Consider the following 12,120-nt stretch of genomic DNA (forward strand, 5'->3'; position numbering starts at 1 on the left):
GGTTCTCAGCCTTTCCCCTCCTCATCCCCCTCATCCCCCCCCTCCCCTTTTTTTTTGGGGGGGGTGGGGGGGTGTCCCCTCACCGAAATCGCTGCTGCAGAAGTTGCTCTGCAGCGTCCCGGCGCGGCGGCATCGCTGAGGGCAGGGGGTCGCGGTGACGGCGGTGAGGGGGGTGGCGGTCGGCGTCACCGTTTTCGGGCCGGGGGGGGGTTTCCCCTTCCCGCCCCCCCCTTTGGTTTTGGGGTTGGCGGGATCGGGGTCGTCCCGGTTCTTGACGGTGTAGGTGGCGGAGAAGCCGTCGGCCGTCACGCTCAGGTCTGAGACGAACTGAACCAGCAGCTCGTGGCTGGTGGAGAGGATGGGGCTGGGGGGGGGAAATGGGGGGGTCAGGAGGAATTTGGGGGGGCCGGAGGGTTTTTCGGGGGGTCAGGAGGGGGTTGGGGGAACTCAGGAGGGCTTTGGGGGAGCAGGAGGGGGTTTTGGGGGGACCAGCAGGGGTTTGGGGGGGCTCAGCAGGAGTTTGGGGGGGCAGAGGGTTTTTTTGGGGGGGTCAGGAGGGGGTTGGGGGAGTAGGAGGGGGTTTTGGGGGAGCAGGAGGGGGGTTTGGGGGGACCAGCAGGGGTTTGGGGGGGCTCAGCAGGAGTTTGGGGGGGCCAGAGGGTTTTTTGGGGGGGTCAGGAGGGGGTTGGGGGAGTAGGAGGGGGTTTTGGGGGAGCAGGAGGGGGTTTTGGGGGGGCAGCAGGGGTTTGGGGGGGCTCAGCAGGAGTTTGGGGGGGCCAGAGGGTTTTTTGGGGGGGTCAGGAGGGGGTTGGGGGAGTAGGAGGGGGTTTTGGGGGAGCAGGAGGGAGTTTTGGGGGGGCAGCAGGGGTTTGGGGGGCTCAGCAGGAGTTTGGGGGGGCTGGAGGGTTTTTTTTGGGGGGTCAGGAGGGGGTTGGGGGAGTAGGAGGGGGTTTTGGGGGAGCAGGAGGGGGTTTTGGGGGGGCAGCAGGGGTTTGGGGGGGCTCAGCAGGAGTTTGGGGGGGCTGGAGGGTTTTTTTGGGGGGGTCAGGAGGGGTTTGGGGGGGCAGAGGGTTTTTTGGGGGGGTCAGGAGGGGGTTGGGGGAGTAGGAGGGGGTTTTGGGGGAGCAGGAGGGAGTTTTGGGGGGGCAGCAGGGGTTTGGGGAGGCTCAGCAGGAGTTTGGGGGGGCTGGAGGGTTTTTTTGGGGGGGTCAGGAGGGGGTTGGGGGAGTAGGAGGGGGTTTTGGGGGAGCAGGAGGGGGGTTTGGGGGGACCAGCAGGGGTTTGGGGGGGCTCAGCAGGAGTTTGGGGGGGCCAGAGGGTTTTTTGGGGGGGGTCAGGAGGGGGTTGGGGGAGTAGGAGGGGGTTTTGGGGGAGCAGGAGGGGGTTTTGGGGGGCAGCAGGGGTTTGGGGGGGCTCAGGAGGACTTTGGGGGGGCTGAAGGGTTTTTTGGGGGGTGGTCGGATTGGTTTTGGGGGGGTCAGTCCGATTTGGGGGGGTCAGGCTGGTTTTAGGGAGGGTCAGGCCGGCTTCTCAGGGGGTCAGGCGGGTTTGGGGGGTGTCAGGCCGATTTGGGGGGGTCAGGCCGATTTGGGGGGGTCAGACTGTTTTTTTGGGGGGGTCAGACTGGTTTTAGGGGGGCATCAGGATGATTTGGGGGGGTCAGGCCGGTTTCAGGGAGGATGGGGTCGGTTTTCCAGGGGGTCAGGTGGGTTTGGGGGGGGTCAGGGAGATTTGGGGGGGCTCAGGGAGATTTGGGGGAGCTCAGTCAGATTTGGGGGGGGTCAGGGAGATTTGGGGAGCTCAGGGAGATTTGGGGGGGGTCAGTCAGATTTGGGGGGGGTCAGTCAGATTTGGGGGAGTCAGGGAGATTTGGGGGGGTCAGTCAGATTTGGGGGGGTCAGTCAGATTTGGGGGAGTCAGGGAGATTTGGGGGGGGTCAGGGAGATTTGGGGGGGGTCAGTCAGATTTGGGGGGGGTCAGGGAGATTTGGGGGGGTCAGTCAGATTTGGGGGGGGTCAGTCAGATTTGGGGGAGTCAGGGAGATTTGGGGGGGTCAGTCAGATTTGGGGGGGGTCAGGGAGATTTGGGGAGCTCAGGGAGATTTGGGGGAGCTCAGGGAGATTTGGGGGGGAGTCAGTCAGATTTGGGGGAGCTCAGGGAGATTTGGGGGGGTCAGTCAGATTTGGGGGGGCTCAGGGAGATTTGGGGGGAGCTCAGGGAGATTTGGGGGGCTCAGGGAGATTTGGGGGGGCTCAGGGAGATTTGGGGAGCTCAGGGAGATTTGGGGGGTAGTCAGTCAGATTTGGGGGGGCTCAGGGAGATTTGGGGGAGCTCAGGGAGATTTGGGGGGGGTCAGTCAGATTTGGGGGGGGCTCAGGGAGATTTGGGGGGGTCAGTCAGATTTGGGGGGGCTCAGGGAGATTTGGGGGGCTCAGGGAGATTTGGGGGGGCTCAGGGAGATTTGGGGGAGCTCAGGGAGATTTGGGGGGGAGTCAGTCAGATTTGGGGGAGCTCAGGGAGATTTGGGGGGGTCAGTCAGATTTGGGGGGGCTCAGGGAGATTTGGGGGGAGCTCAGGGAGATTTGGGGGGCTCAGGGAGATTTGGGGGGGCTCAGGGAGATTTGGGGAGCTCAGGGAGATTTGGGGGGTAGTCAGTCAGATTTGGGGGGGCTCAGGGAGATTTGGGGGAGCTCAGGGAGATTTGGGGGGGGTCAGTCAGATTTGGGGGGGGCTCAGGGAGATTTGGGGGGGTCAGTCAGATTTGGGGGGGCTCAGGGAGATTTGGGGGGCTCAGGGAGATTTGGGGGGGCTCAGGGAGATTTGGGGGAGCTCAGGGAGATTTGGGGGGGAGTCAGTCAGATTTGGGGGGGGTCAGGGAGATTTGGGGGGGCTCAGGGAGATTTGGGGGGGGGTGGGGGCCGTCTCACCCGGGGGTCTCCTCCCCGCAGAACTTGCCCACCCTCCGCGCGTCGTCCGTCTCCCCCCCCTCGAAAACGGCCACGTAGTCGTAGCGGCAGTGGGCGTCCGGCTCCACGTCGAACTTCCCGAACCTCAACTCGATCACCTTTTTTTTTTTTTTTTTTTTTTGGGGGGGGGGACACACATACGACACAAACCCCCCCACCCCCACCCCCCCCAAAACCAAATATGAACCCCAAAACCCTTCGAGGACACCCCCCCCCCCCCCAACCCAACACCACCCCCACCCCCCAACCCAACACCACCCCTCCCCCCCCCCAACCCCCCTCCCCCTAAACCCCCCCCCCACCCCCCTCCCAAACCTTCTCCGGGGGGGCCACGATGTGCCACGAGCAGCTGATCCCGGGGGGGTAATTCTCCTCCGGCCAATTTGGGGTCTTCAGACTGCCCTGGGGCTTCTCCAGCCGCCCCCCGCAGTACTGGTGCTCTATGGGGAGGGGGGGGGGGCAAATTTTAGGGAGGGGGGGCAAATTTTAGGGAGGGGGACACACACACACTGTGCCCCCCCCCTCTCATTTTCCCACACCGCCGGCATCTCCTCTCTCACTGAGACCCCCCCCCGAAATGTGGGGGCGGCTTCTCCTTCTCCCCTCCCTGCCCCCCCCCCCCCCCCCCAAAAAAAAGCAGCCCGGTGGGTGGATAATTTGGGGGGGGGGGGGGGGGCATGCTAAATCCCGCGGGGGGAGGAGGGGAAGGGAAGGGGGGGGGGGAGGGACTCTTTGGGGTGCGAGACCCCCCCCCGGGGGTTGGTTTTATTTTTTGGTGGGGTCGTTTTGTGGTTTGTTTTGTTGTTTTTTGGGTTTTTTTTTTTTGTTTTTTTTTTTTTGTTTTTTTTTCGGGGGGGGGGGGTCATACTCACCGTCAAAATAGTGCCAGGACTCCCCGAAAAAATGGGGTTTATTATTAACCCCCGAACGCCGCCGTCCGTGGGGGGGTCCTGCAAAAGGTCCTGAGGGTTGGGCTGGGTCGGGGGGGGGGGGCACGGAGGGTTTTTTTTTGGGGGGGGGGCGCGGCAAGGGGATTTTAGTTTTTTTTGGGGGGGGCTCTGGGGGTTTTGAGGGGCTCTGTGGGGTTTTTGGGGGGGCATGGGGGTTTTGAGGGTTTTTGGGGGGGGGCGTGGGGGTTTTGAGGGGATCCAATGGGGGGTTTGGAGGTGGGGGGGGACAGAGAGGGGATTTTAGGTTTTTTGGGGGGGGCTCTGGGGGTTTTGAGGGGCTCTGTGGGGATTTTTGGGGGGCCATGGGGGTTTTGAGGGCTTTTTTGGGGGGGGGGGGGTTGAGAGCATCCGGGGGGGTTTGAGGGGGGCGCAAGGAGTTTTTGGGGGGGGGGCTCCCTGGGTTTTTTTTTGGGGGGGGCCTATGGGGGTTTTGAGGGGCTCTGTGGGTTTTGAGGGGATCCATGGGGGGTTTGGGGGGGGTCATTGGGGTTTGGGGGGGGATATGAGGATTTTTGGGGGGACTATGGGGGTTTTAGGGGCCGTAGGGGCTTTGGGGGGGGCTATGAGGGTTTGGGGTGCTCCTGGGGGGGTTGGGGTGTCCGGGGGGGGGTAGGGGCTCCATGGAGGTTTTAGGGTGCCCGTGGGAGTTTTGGGGGGGCTATGGGGGTTTTAGGGTGTCCACAGGGTTTGGGGGGAGCCCATGGGGGGTTTGGGGGGGCCATGGGGGTTTGGGGGCTCCATGGGGGGTTTGGGGGGCCATGGGGGGTTTGGGGGGGGCTATGGGCGTTTTAGGGTGTCCATGTGGGTTATGGGGTGTCCAGGGGGGGTTTTGGGGGGGCTATGGGGGTTTTAGGGGCCACAGGGGGGTTGGGGGTGTCCATAGGGGTTTGGGGGGGCTCCATGGGGGGGTTGGGGGCATTTTGGGGGACAGCAGAGAGTTGAGGGGGGGTTGGGGTGTCCCGGGGGGGGGGTCCCTCCTCTACTGCCGGCGGTGCGGGTCGTCCCGGGTTTGGGTTGTCCCCATTTTGGGGGGTCGCCCCCATTTGGGGGTTGTCCCCGTTTTGGGGGGTTGTCCCCTCTTTGGCGGTTGTCCCCATTGTGGGGGTGTCTCCCGTTTTGGGGTTGTCCCTGTTTGGGATTGTCCCCATTTGTGGGTGTTCCCCATTTTGTGGTTGTCACCATTTTGGTTTGTCCCTACTTGTGCGTGTCCCCCGTTTTGGGGGTTTATCCCCTGTTTTGGGGGGTTGTCCCTTGTTTTAGGGTTGTCCCCTGTTTGGGGGTTGTCCCCACTATGGGGTTGTCCCCACTGTGGGGTTGTCCCCGTTTGGGGGTTGTCCTCATTTTGGTTTGTCCCCACTTGTGGCTGTACCCCCTTTGGGGGGGTTTCTCCCCTCTTTTGGGGGGTTGTCCCCTGTTTTAGGGTTGTCCCCATTGTGGGGGGTGTCCCCATTTTGTGGTTGTCCCCATTTGGGGGTTGTCCCCGTTTGGGGGTGTTCTCCATTTGGGGGGTCATCCCCTGTTTTGGGGGGTTGTCCCCATTTTGGATTGTCCCCATTTGGGCTTTGTCCCCCGTGTCGGGTGTTTGTCCCCCGTTTTGGGGGGTGTTTGCCCCCTGCGTTGGGTGTTCACCCCCCGCGTTGGGAGTTTGTCCCCCGTTTTGGGGGGTGTTTGCCCCCCGTGTCGGGTGTTTGCCCCCCGCATTGGGTGTTCACCCCCCGCGTTGGGAGTTTGTCCCCCGTTTTGGGGGTGTTCGCCCCCCGTGCCGGGTGTTCGTCCCCCGTGCCGGGTGTTGGCCCCCCGTGCCGGGTGTTGGCCCCCGTTTTGGGGGGTGTTGCCCCCCCGCGTCGGGGGCTTCTCCCCCGGGTTTGGGGTGTCCCCGCCCCGGGGGGTGCCTCACCGCTGGCGGGCGGCAGGCCGGCGCTGTACCAGGCGAGGAAGCCGCGGCCGGCGGTGCCGCCGTCGCTCTCCATGCGCAGCCGCATGCGGTTGCCGGCGGCCACCAGCGCCCCGGGCCGGAAGGTGCCGCAGAAGCGCCCCAAAAGCGGCGCCGCGGGGCCGTGGCCCCCGAACACCCACAGCGCGTCGAAGCGGCACTGCGCGTCCGGCTCCAGGTCGAAGACGCGGAAGGACAACATCACCACCTGCCCCTCGGGGACCTGGGGACACGGGGACAGCGGGTGAGTGTCACCTCCCGCCCCTCGGGGACACGGGGACACGGGGACAGCGGGTGAGTGTCACCTCCCGCCCCTCGGGGACATGGGGACAGTGGAGGACACGGGGACAGCGGGACAGAGAGTGTCACCTCCTGCCCCTCAGGGACAGGGGGACACAGGGACAGTGGGGGACATGGGGACAGAGGGACAGAGAGCGTCACCTCCCGCCCCTCGGGGACACGGGGACAGCGGGTGAGTGTCACCTCCTGCCCCTCGGGGACACGGGGACATGGGGACAGTGGGGGACACGGGGACAGCGGGACAGAGAGTGTCACCTCCCGCCCCTCGGGGACATGGGGACAGCGTGTGAGTGTCACCTCCCACCCCTCGGGGACACGGGGACATGGGGACAGTGGGACAGAGAGTGTCACCTCCCGCCCCACGGGGACACGGGGACAGCGGGTGAGTGTCACCTCCCGCCCCTCGGGGACACGGGGACAGTGGGGGACATGGGGACAGAGGGACAGAGAGTGTCACCTCCCGCCCCACGGGGACATGGGGACAGCGGGTGAGTGTCACCTCCCACCCCTCGGGGACACGGGGACATGGGGACAGTGGGGGACATGGGGACAGCGGGACAGAGTGTCACCTCCCGCCCCTCGGGGACACGGGGGGGACACATGGGGTGACAGAGGGGTGAGTGCCACCCCCGGGGGGGGGACGACTTGGGGACAGCAGTGTCACCGTCCGTCCCCGAGGGACAGAGGGACGTGGCAGGACAGTGTCACCGCCCCCGCCGGACACGGGGGGGGGGGGGTGGACGGACGGATGGACGGACAGACAGAGACATGGCAGTCCCTCAGCGGGAGGGGGGGGGGACGCGGGGGAACCCCCGGGGGGGGGTCTGGGGGTGTCCCCGGGGGGGTGAGGGGGTGTCCCCGGGGGGTGGGGGGGAGTCGGGGGGGGGGGGGGGTGTCCCCGGGGGGGGATTTGGGGTGCGGGGGAGGGGGGGATGGGGCACAGGTGGGGTTTTGGGGAGCCCGGGGGGGTCTTGGGGGGGGTCCCGGGGGGGTGTTGGGGTGCGGGGGGGGATGGGGGGGTCCGGGGGGGCCCCGGGGGGGCCGTACCGTGATGGTCCAGGTGCAGTTGCGTCCCGGCGGGTAGTGGCGGGGAAAGCCCTCACTGGCGACGAACCCCGAGTCCCCGCGGAGGTCCCCCCCGCAGCCGAACGCCGGGCTGGGGGCGGGGGGGTCAGCGGGGGGCGCGGGGGGGCGCCCGGTGCCGCGGGGGGGGCGCCCGGTCCCGGGGGGTGGGGGGGTCCCGCGCCTCGGGGGGGGAGGGGGGGGTGTCAGTGGGGGGGTATCCCGGGATGGGGGGGGGGAACCCAGACCGGGGGGGGGGGGTGTCAGTCCGGGGAGGGGGTTCCCGACCCGGGGGGGGGTCCCGGTGACGGTGGGGGGGGGGTGTCCCGGCGTGGGGGGGAGGGGGAATCCCGGGGGGAGGGGGGGGGGCCGTTACCGGGTGGCGTTGGTGGGGGCGGTGGGGGCGGTGGGGGTCGGGGCGATCCCCGCGGTGGGTCGGCCCAGAGCGCCCCACAGCAGCAGCGGCAGCAGCGGCGGGAGCGGCGGCGGGAGGCGGCTCATGGCGCGGTCGGGACGGGGCGAGTGGGGCCGGGGGGGGACGGAGCCCCCGGGGGGGGACGGGACGGGACGGGACGGCGCCGGAGGGGCGGGGCTTCCGCCGCGCCACGCCCCGATGTGGGCGGGGCGTCACTTTTCGCACCACCGCCCTCCCCCCGCCTTTGGCATGGATGGGGAAGGGGCGGGGACAGCGAGGGGGCGGGGCCTCCATGCCACGCCCCCCACAGGGCACGGCCCAGCGCAGAGGGCGGGTTTCCATAAGCCACGCCCCCACTGCCCCGTGAAAGGGGCGTGGCTCCCCTATACCACGCCCCCACCCGGTGCTGCCCTGTAAAGGGAAAGGGCGGGGCTTCCGTATACCACGCCCCCATCCAGGCGTCGCCCCGCATAAGGGGTGGAGCTTCCCTATACCACGCCCCCAGGAGGCACGATCCTGCTGAAGGGGCGGGGCACGCTATGGGGCGGGGCTTCTCCATGCCCCGCCCCACCTGGGAAAGGATGGGGCGGGACCTCCCTTTGCTCCGCCCCGCGGGGGAGGAACAGGGAGGGGCGGAGCCGGGGCGGGTGGGCGTGGCCTGCAGCTGCCAAGCTGGAGTGGGCGGAGCGCGGCGGTGACGTGGCGGTGGGGGCGGGGCGCGGGGCTCCACGTGCGGGGGCGGCAGAGACAGCGGCGGCGGTATCTTTAAGGGGGGGGGGGGGAGGGGGGGGCACCCCCTTTAACGAGGCGTTGCTCTTTAATGAGGGACTTCCCCTTTTAATTAGGGGATCCCCTCGAGGGGGGGTTGTCCCCCTCAGTCCCCCCCAGACGCACGCGGGGGGGGGGGGGAGTGTGTGACAGCAGCCGGGGGACCCCCCCCCCCCCCACGTGGGACAACCCCACTCAGCACCTAATTGGGGGGGGGGGGGGAGGGGGCGCTCAGCCCTGATTGTCCATTGGTTGGGGGGGGGGGGGGGTGTGTCCTCCACTATCCCATCACCCCCCGCGGTGCTGCCCCCCGCCCCCCCCCCCCCCCCCCCTAAGCGGGGGGTCCCCGCGCCTTCAGGTCGGGGGCCGAGTGCTGACGTCGGACGGTGGGGGGGGGGTCGGGGGGGGCCGTGTGCTGCCGGGGGGAGGGGGGGCCCCCCCCATCCAGAGACCCCCTTCGTGGCCGCCCCCCGAGAGGAGGAGGGGGGTGCGTGGGGGGGGTGTCCCCCGCCCCTCCCCCCCACGCCAGGCGGTGTTGGGGGTTACTCTTAAAGGGGAAGCGCAGTTTGCAGTCCTGGGGGGGAGGGGCGAGGCGGGGGGCGGCGGGGGGGGGCGGGGGGTGATGCCCCCCCCCGGCCGCTAACCGGGCCTGTTCCTGCCGCAGCCACCGCAGCCGCCCCCGCCGGAACGCCGGGTCCCGCTCCATCAGCCGACACAGCCGCTCCGCCGCCGCCGCCGAGGAGGAGGAGGAGGAGGAGGAGGAGGACGAAGGTGACGGTGACGGAGGTGACGGTGACCCCGACCCCCCCCAGCGGCTGTGGGGGGCTCCGGAGGGGGCGTTGAGGTCTCTGAGTCCTCGTCCTGGTGGGGGGAGGGGAGAGAAAGGGGGGGGTTAGAGGGGGGGTGGGGGGGAATGGGGCTGTGGGGCAGAGGGGGGGTACGCTTGGGGGTCCCGGGGGGGGGGGGGGCATGGGGCAGGGAAGACCCACACCGGGGGTCTGTGGGGCAGCGGGACCCACATCAAGGGATCTGTGGGGTGATGTGGGGCAGGTGGGACCCCCACCGGGGGTCTGTGGGGCAGGTGGGACCCCCACAAGGGTTCTATGGGGTGATGTGGGGCAGGCAAGTCCCATATCAAAGATCTATGGGGCAGGGTGGAGCAGGCGGGACCCACACCGGGGGTCTGTGGGGTGATGTGGGGCAGCCAAGAGCCACATCAGAGACCTGTGGGGCAGGTGGGACCCACACCGGGGGTCTGTGGGGCAGGCGGGACCCATGTTAGGGATCTATGGGGTGATGTGGGCAGGTGGGAGCCATGTTAGGGGTCTGTGGGACAGGCGGGACCCACATAAGGGATCTGTGGGGCAGGCGGGACCCACATCAAGGGATCTATGGGGTGATGTGGGGCAGGCGGGACCCACCTCAGGGGATCTATGGGGCAGCGTGGGGCAGGCGGGACCCACCTCAGGGGATCTACGGGGCAGCGTGGGGCAGGCGGGGACCCACATTAGGGGTCTGTGGGGTGATGTGGGGCAGGCGGGAGCCACCTCAGGGGATCTATGGGGCAGCGTGGGGCAGGCGGGGACCCACCTCAGGGGATCTATGGGGCAGCGTGGGGCAGGCGGGACCCACCTCAGGGGATCTACGGGGCAGTGTGGGGCAGGTGGGACCCACATTAGGGGTCTGTGGGGTGATGTGGGGCAGGCGGGACCCACCTCAGGGGATCTATGGGGCAGGCGGGACCCACCTCAGGGGATCTATGGGGCAGTGTGGGGCAGGTGGGACCCACATTAGGGGTCTGTGGGGTGGTGTGGGGCAGGCAGGACCCACCTCAGGGGATCTATGGGGCAGCGTGGGGCAGGCGGGACCCACGCCAGCATCCCCTGGGGCGACACGGGGCAGGCAGGACTCGCCCCGGGCTCCCGCGGGACAGCGTGGGGCAGGCCGTGGGGCAGGCCGTGGGGCAGGCCGTGGGGCTCACCGCCGGGAGGGGGATGACGCGCTCCATCTGGCCGACGCGGTGGCGCAGGGCGCGGATCTGCTCGTCCTTGGCGCTGTTCTGCCGCTTCACCTCCCGCAGGATCCCCGCCAGCTTGGCCAGGTGGGCGCGCAGCCCCTCCACCTCGCCGCCGCCATCGCCATCATCGCCGCCATCATCATCGCCGCCATCATCATCGCCGCCATCATCACCGCCGCCGCTGCCGCCGCCCACCGCCTCGCCCACGCCCCGCTCCTGGGGGTCCCCTCTGCCGTAGCGCCGGCAAAGCTCCTTCCCCTCGAGGCCGCCGGCGGCCTCCGCCTGGCACCGCGCCGCCTCGTAGCGGAGCTCCGCCACCCCCTGGCCTTCAGCTCGGCCGGGCCGGGCCGCGGCGCCTCCGGGCGGCGGCGTTGGGGGATTTGGTAGACGCGGAGGGGCTCGCGGCGCCGGGGGGGGCCCGTGGGGGCGCAGCGGCACCCGGCGGAGCGGAGGGCGGCGGGAGGGCGGCTTTGGCGCAGGGAGGAGAGGAGGCGCCGACCCGCCGGGCACCAGCGCTGCGCCGCCCCACGGGCGCCCTCGGGGTCAGCGCCCTGCGGGGGGGACGGGGGGGTGACACACCCGGGGGACACTCGGGGGACATTCGGGGGGGTGTGACATGCAGGGGACACCCGGGGACACGAGGGGACACCCGGGGGGGGGTGTGACACGCAGGGGACACGCAGGGGACACTCGGGGGGTGTGTGACACACAGGGGACACACGGGGGACACTCGGGGGGGGGTGACACTCAGGGGACACCCAGGGGACACGAGGGGACACCCGGGAGGGGTGTGACACACAGGGGACACGCGGGGGGACACTCGGGGGGGGTGGGACACACAGGGGACACCCAAGGGACACCCAGGGGTGGCTGTGACACTCAGGGACACCCGGGGACACGAGGGGACACCCGGGAGGGGTGTGACACACAGGGGACACCCAAGGGACACCCGGGGGTGGCTGTGACACTCAGGGACACCCGGGGGACACGAGGGGACACCCAGGGGGGGTGTGACATGCAGGGGGACACCCAGGGACATGAGGGGACACACAGGGGACAGCTGGAAACACGAGGGGACACCCGGGGGGGGTGTGACACACAGGGGACACCCGAGGGACACCCAGGGGTGGCTGTGACACGCAGGGGACACCCGGGGGACATGAGGGGACACCCGGGGGGGTGTGACATGCAGGGGACACTCAGGGACACTTGGGGACACTTGGGGTGGCTGTGACACCCAGGGACACCCGGGGGACACTCGGGGGGTGTGACACACAGGGGACACCCGGGGGACACTCGGGGGGGGTGTGACATGTAGGGGACACCCGGGGGACACTCGGGGGGGTGTGACACACAGGGGACGCCCAAGGGACACCCAGGGGTGGCTGTGACACTCAGGGACACCCAGGGACACAAGGGGACACCCAGGGGGGGGTGTGACATGCAGTGGACACCCAGGGACATGAGGGGACACACAGGGGACAGCTGGAACACGAGGGGACACCCGGGGGGGGTGTGACACACAGGGGACGCCCGAGGGACACCCAGGGGTGGCTGTGACATGCAGGAGACACTCAGGGACATGAGGGGACACTCGGGGGTGGCTGTGACACGCAGGTGACACCTCGGGGGGGCCAGGGACACTCAGGGGACACCCAGGGACACCCGGGGGTGGCTGTGACACTCAGGGACACCGGGGGACACTCAGG

At 68.7% G+C, this 12,120-nt stretch overlaps 1 protein-coding gene across 1 annotated transcript; it reads right to left on the reverse strand.

Moving 5' to 3' along the window:
* Nucleotides 1–30: 30 nt before the first annotated feature.
* LOC309685167 (procollagen C-endopeptidase enhancer 1-like) lies at nucleotides 31–8,277 on the reverse strand (the record flags this gene model as incomplete). Its single annotated transcript, XM_082500975.1, has 7 exons — nucleotides 7,588–8,277; nucleotides 7,197–7,305; nucleotides 5,814–6,072; nucleotides 3,839–3,916; nucleotides 3,282–3,406; nucleotides 2,928–3,064; nucleotides 31–364 (listed from the first exon to the last, which is right to left on the reverse strand). Exons 1-7 carry the CDS (start codon nucleotides 7,710–7,712, stop codon nucleotides 31–33), a joined length of 1,167 nt encoding a protein of 388 aa, XP_082357101.1. The 5' UTR covers nucleotides 7,713–8,277.
* Nucleotides 8,278–12,120: the final 3,843 nt, after the last annotated feature.

The sequence above is a fragment of the Vanellus vanellus genome, assembly GCF_965231255.1.
Source record: "Vanellus vanellus genome assembly, contig: HAP1_SCAFFOLD_2334, whole genome shotgun sequence".
NCBI lineage: Eukaryota > Metazoa > Chordata > Aves > Charadriiformes > Charadriidae > Vanellus > Vanellus vanellus.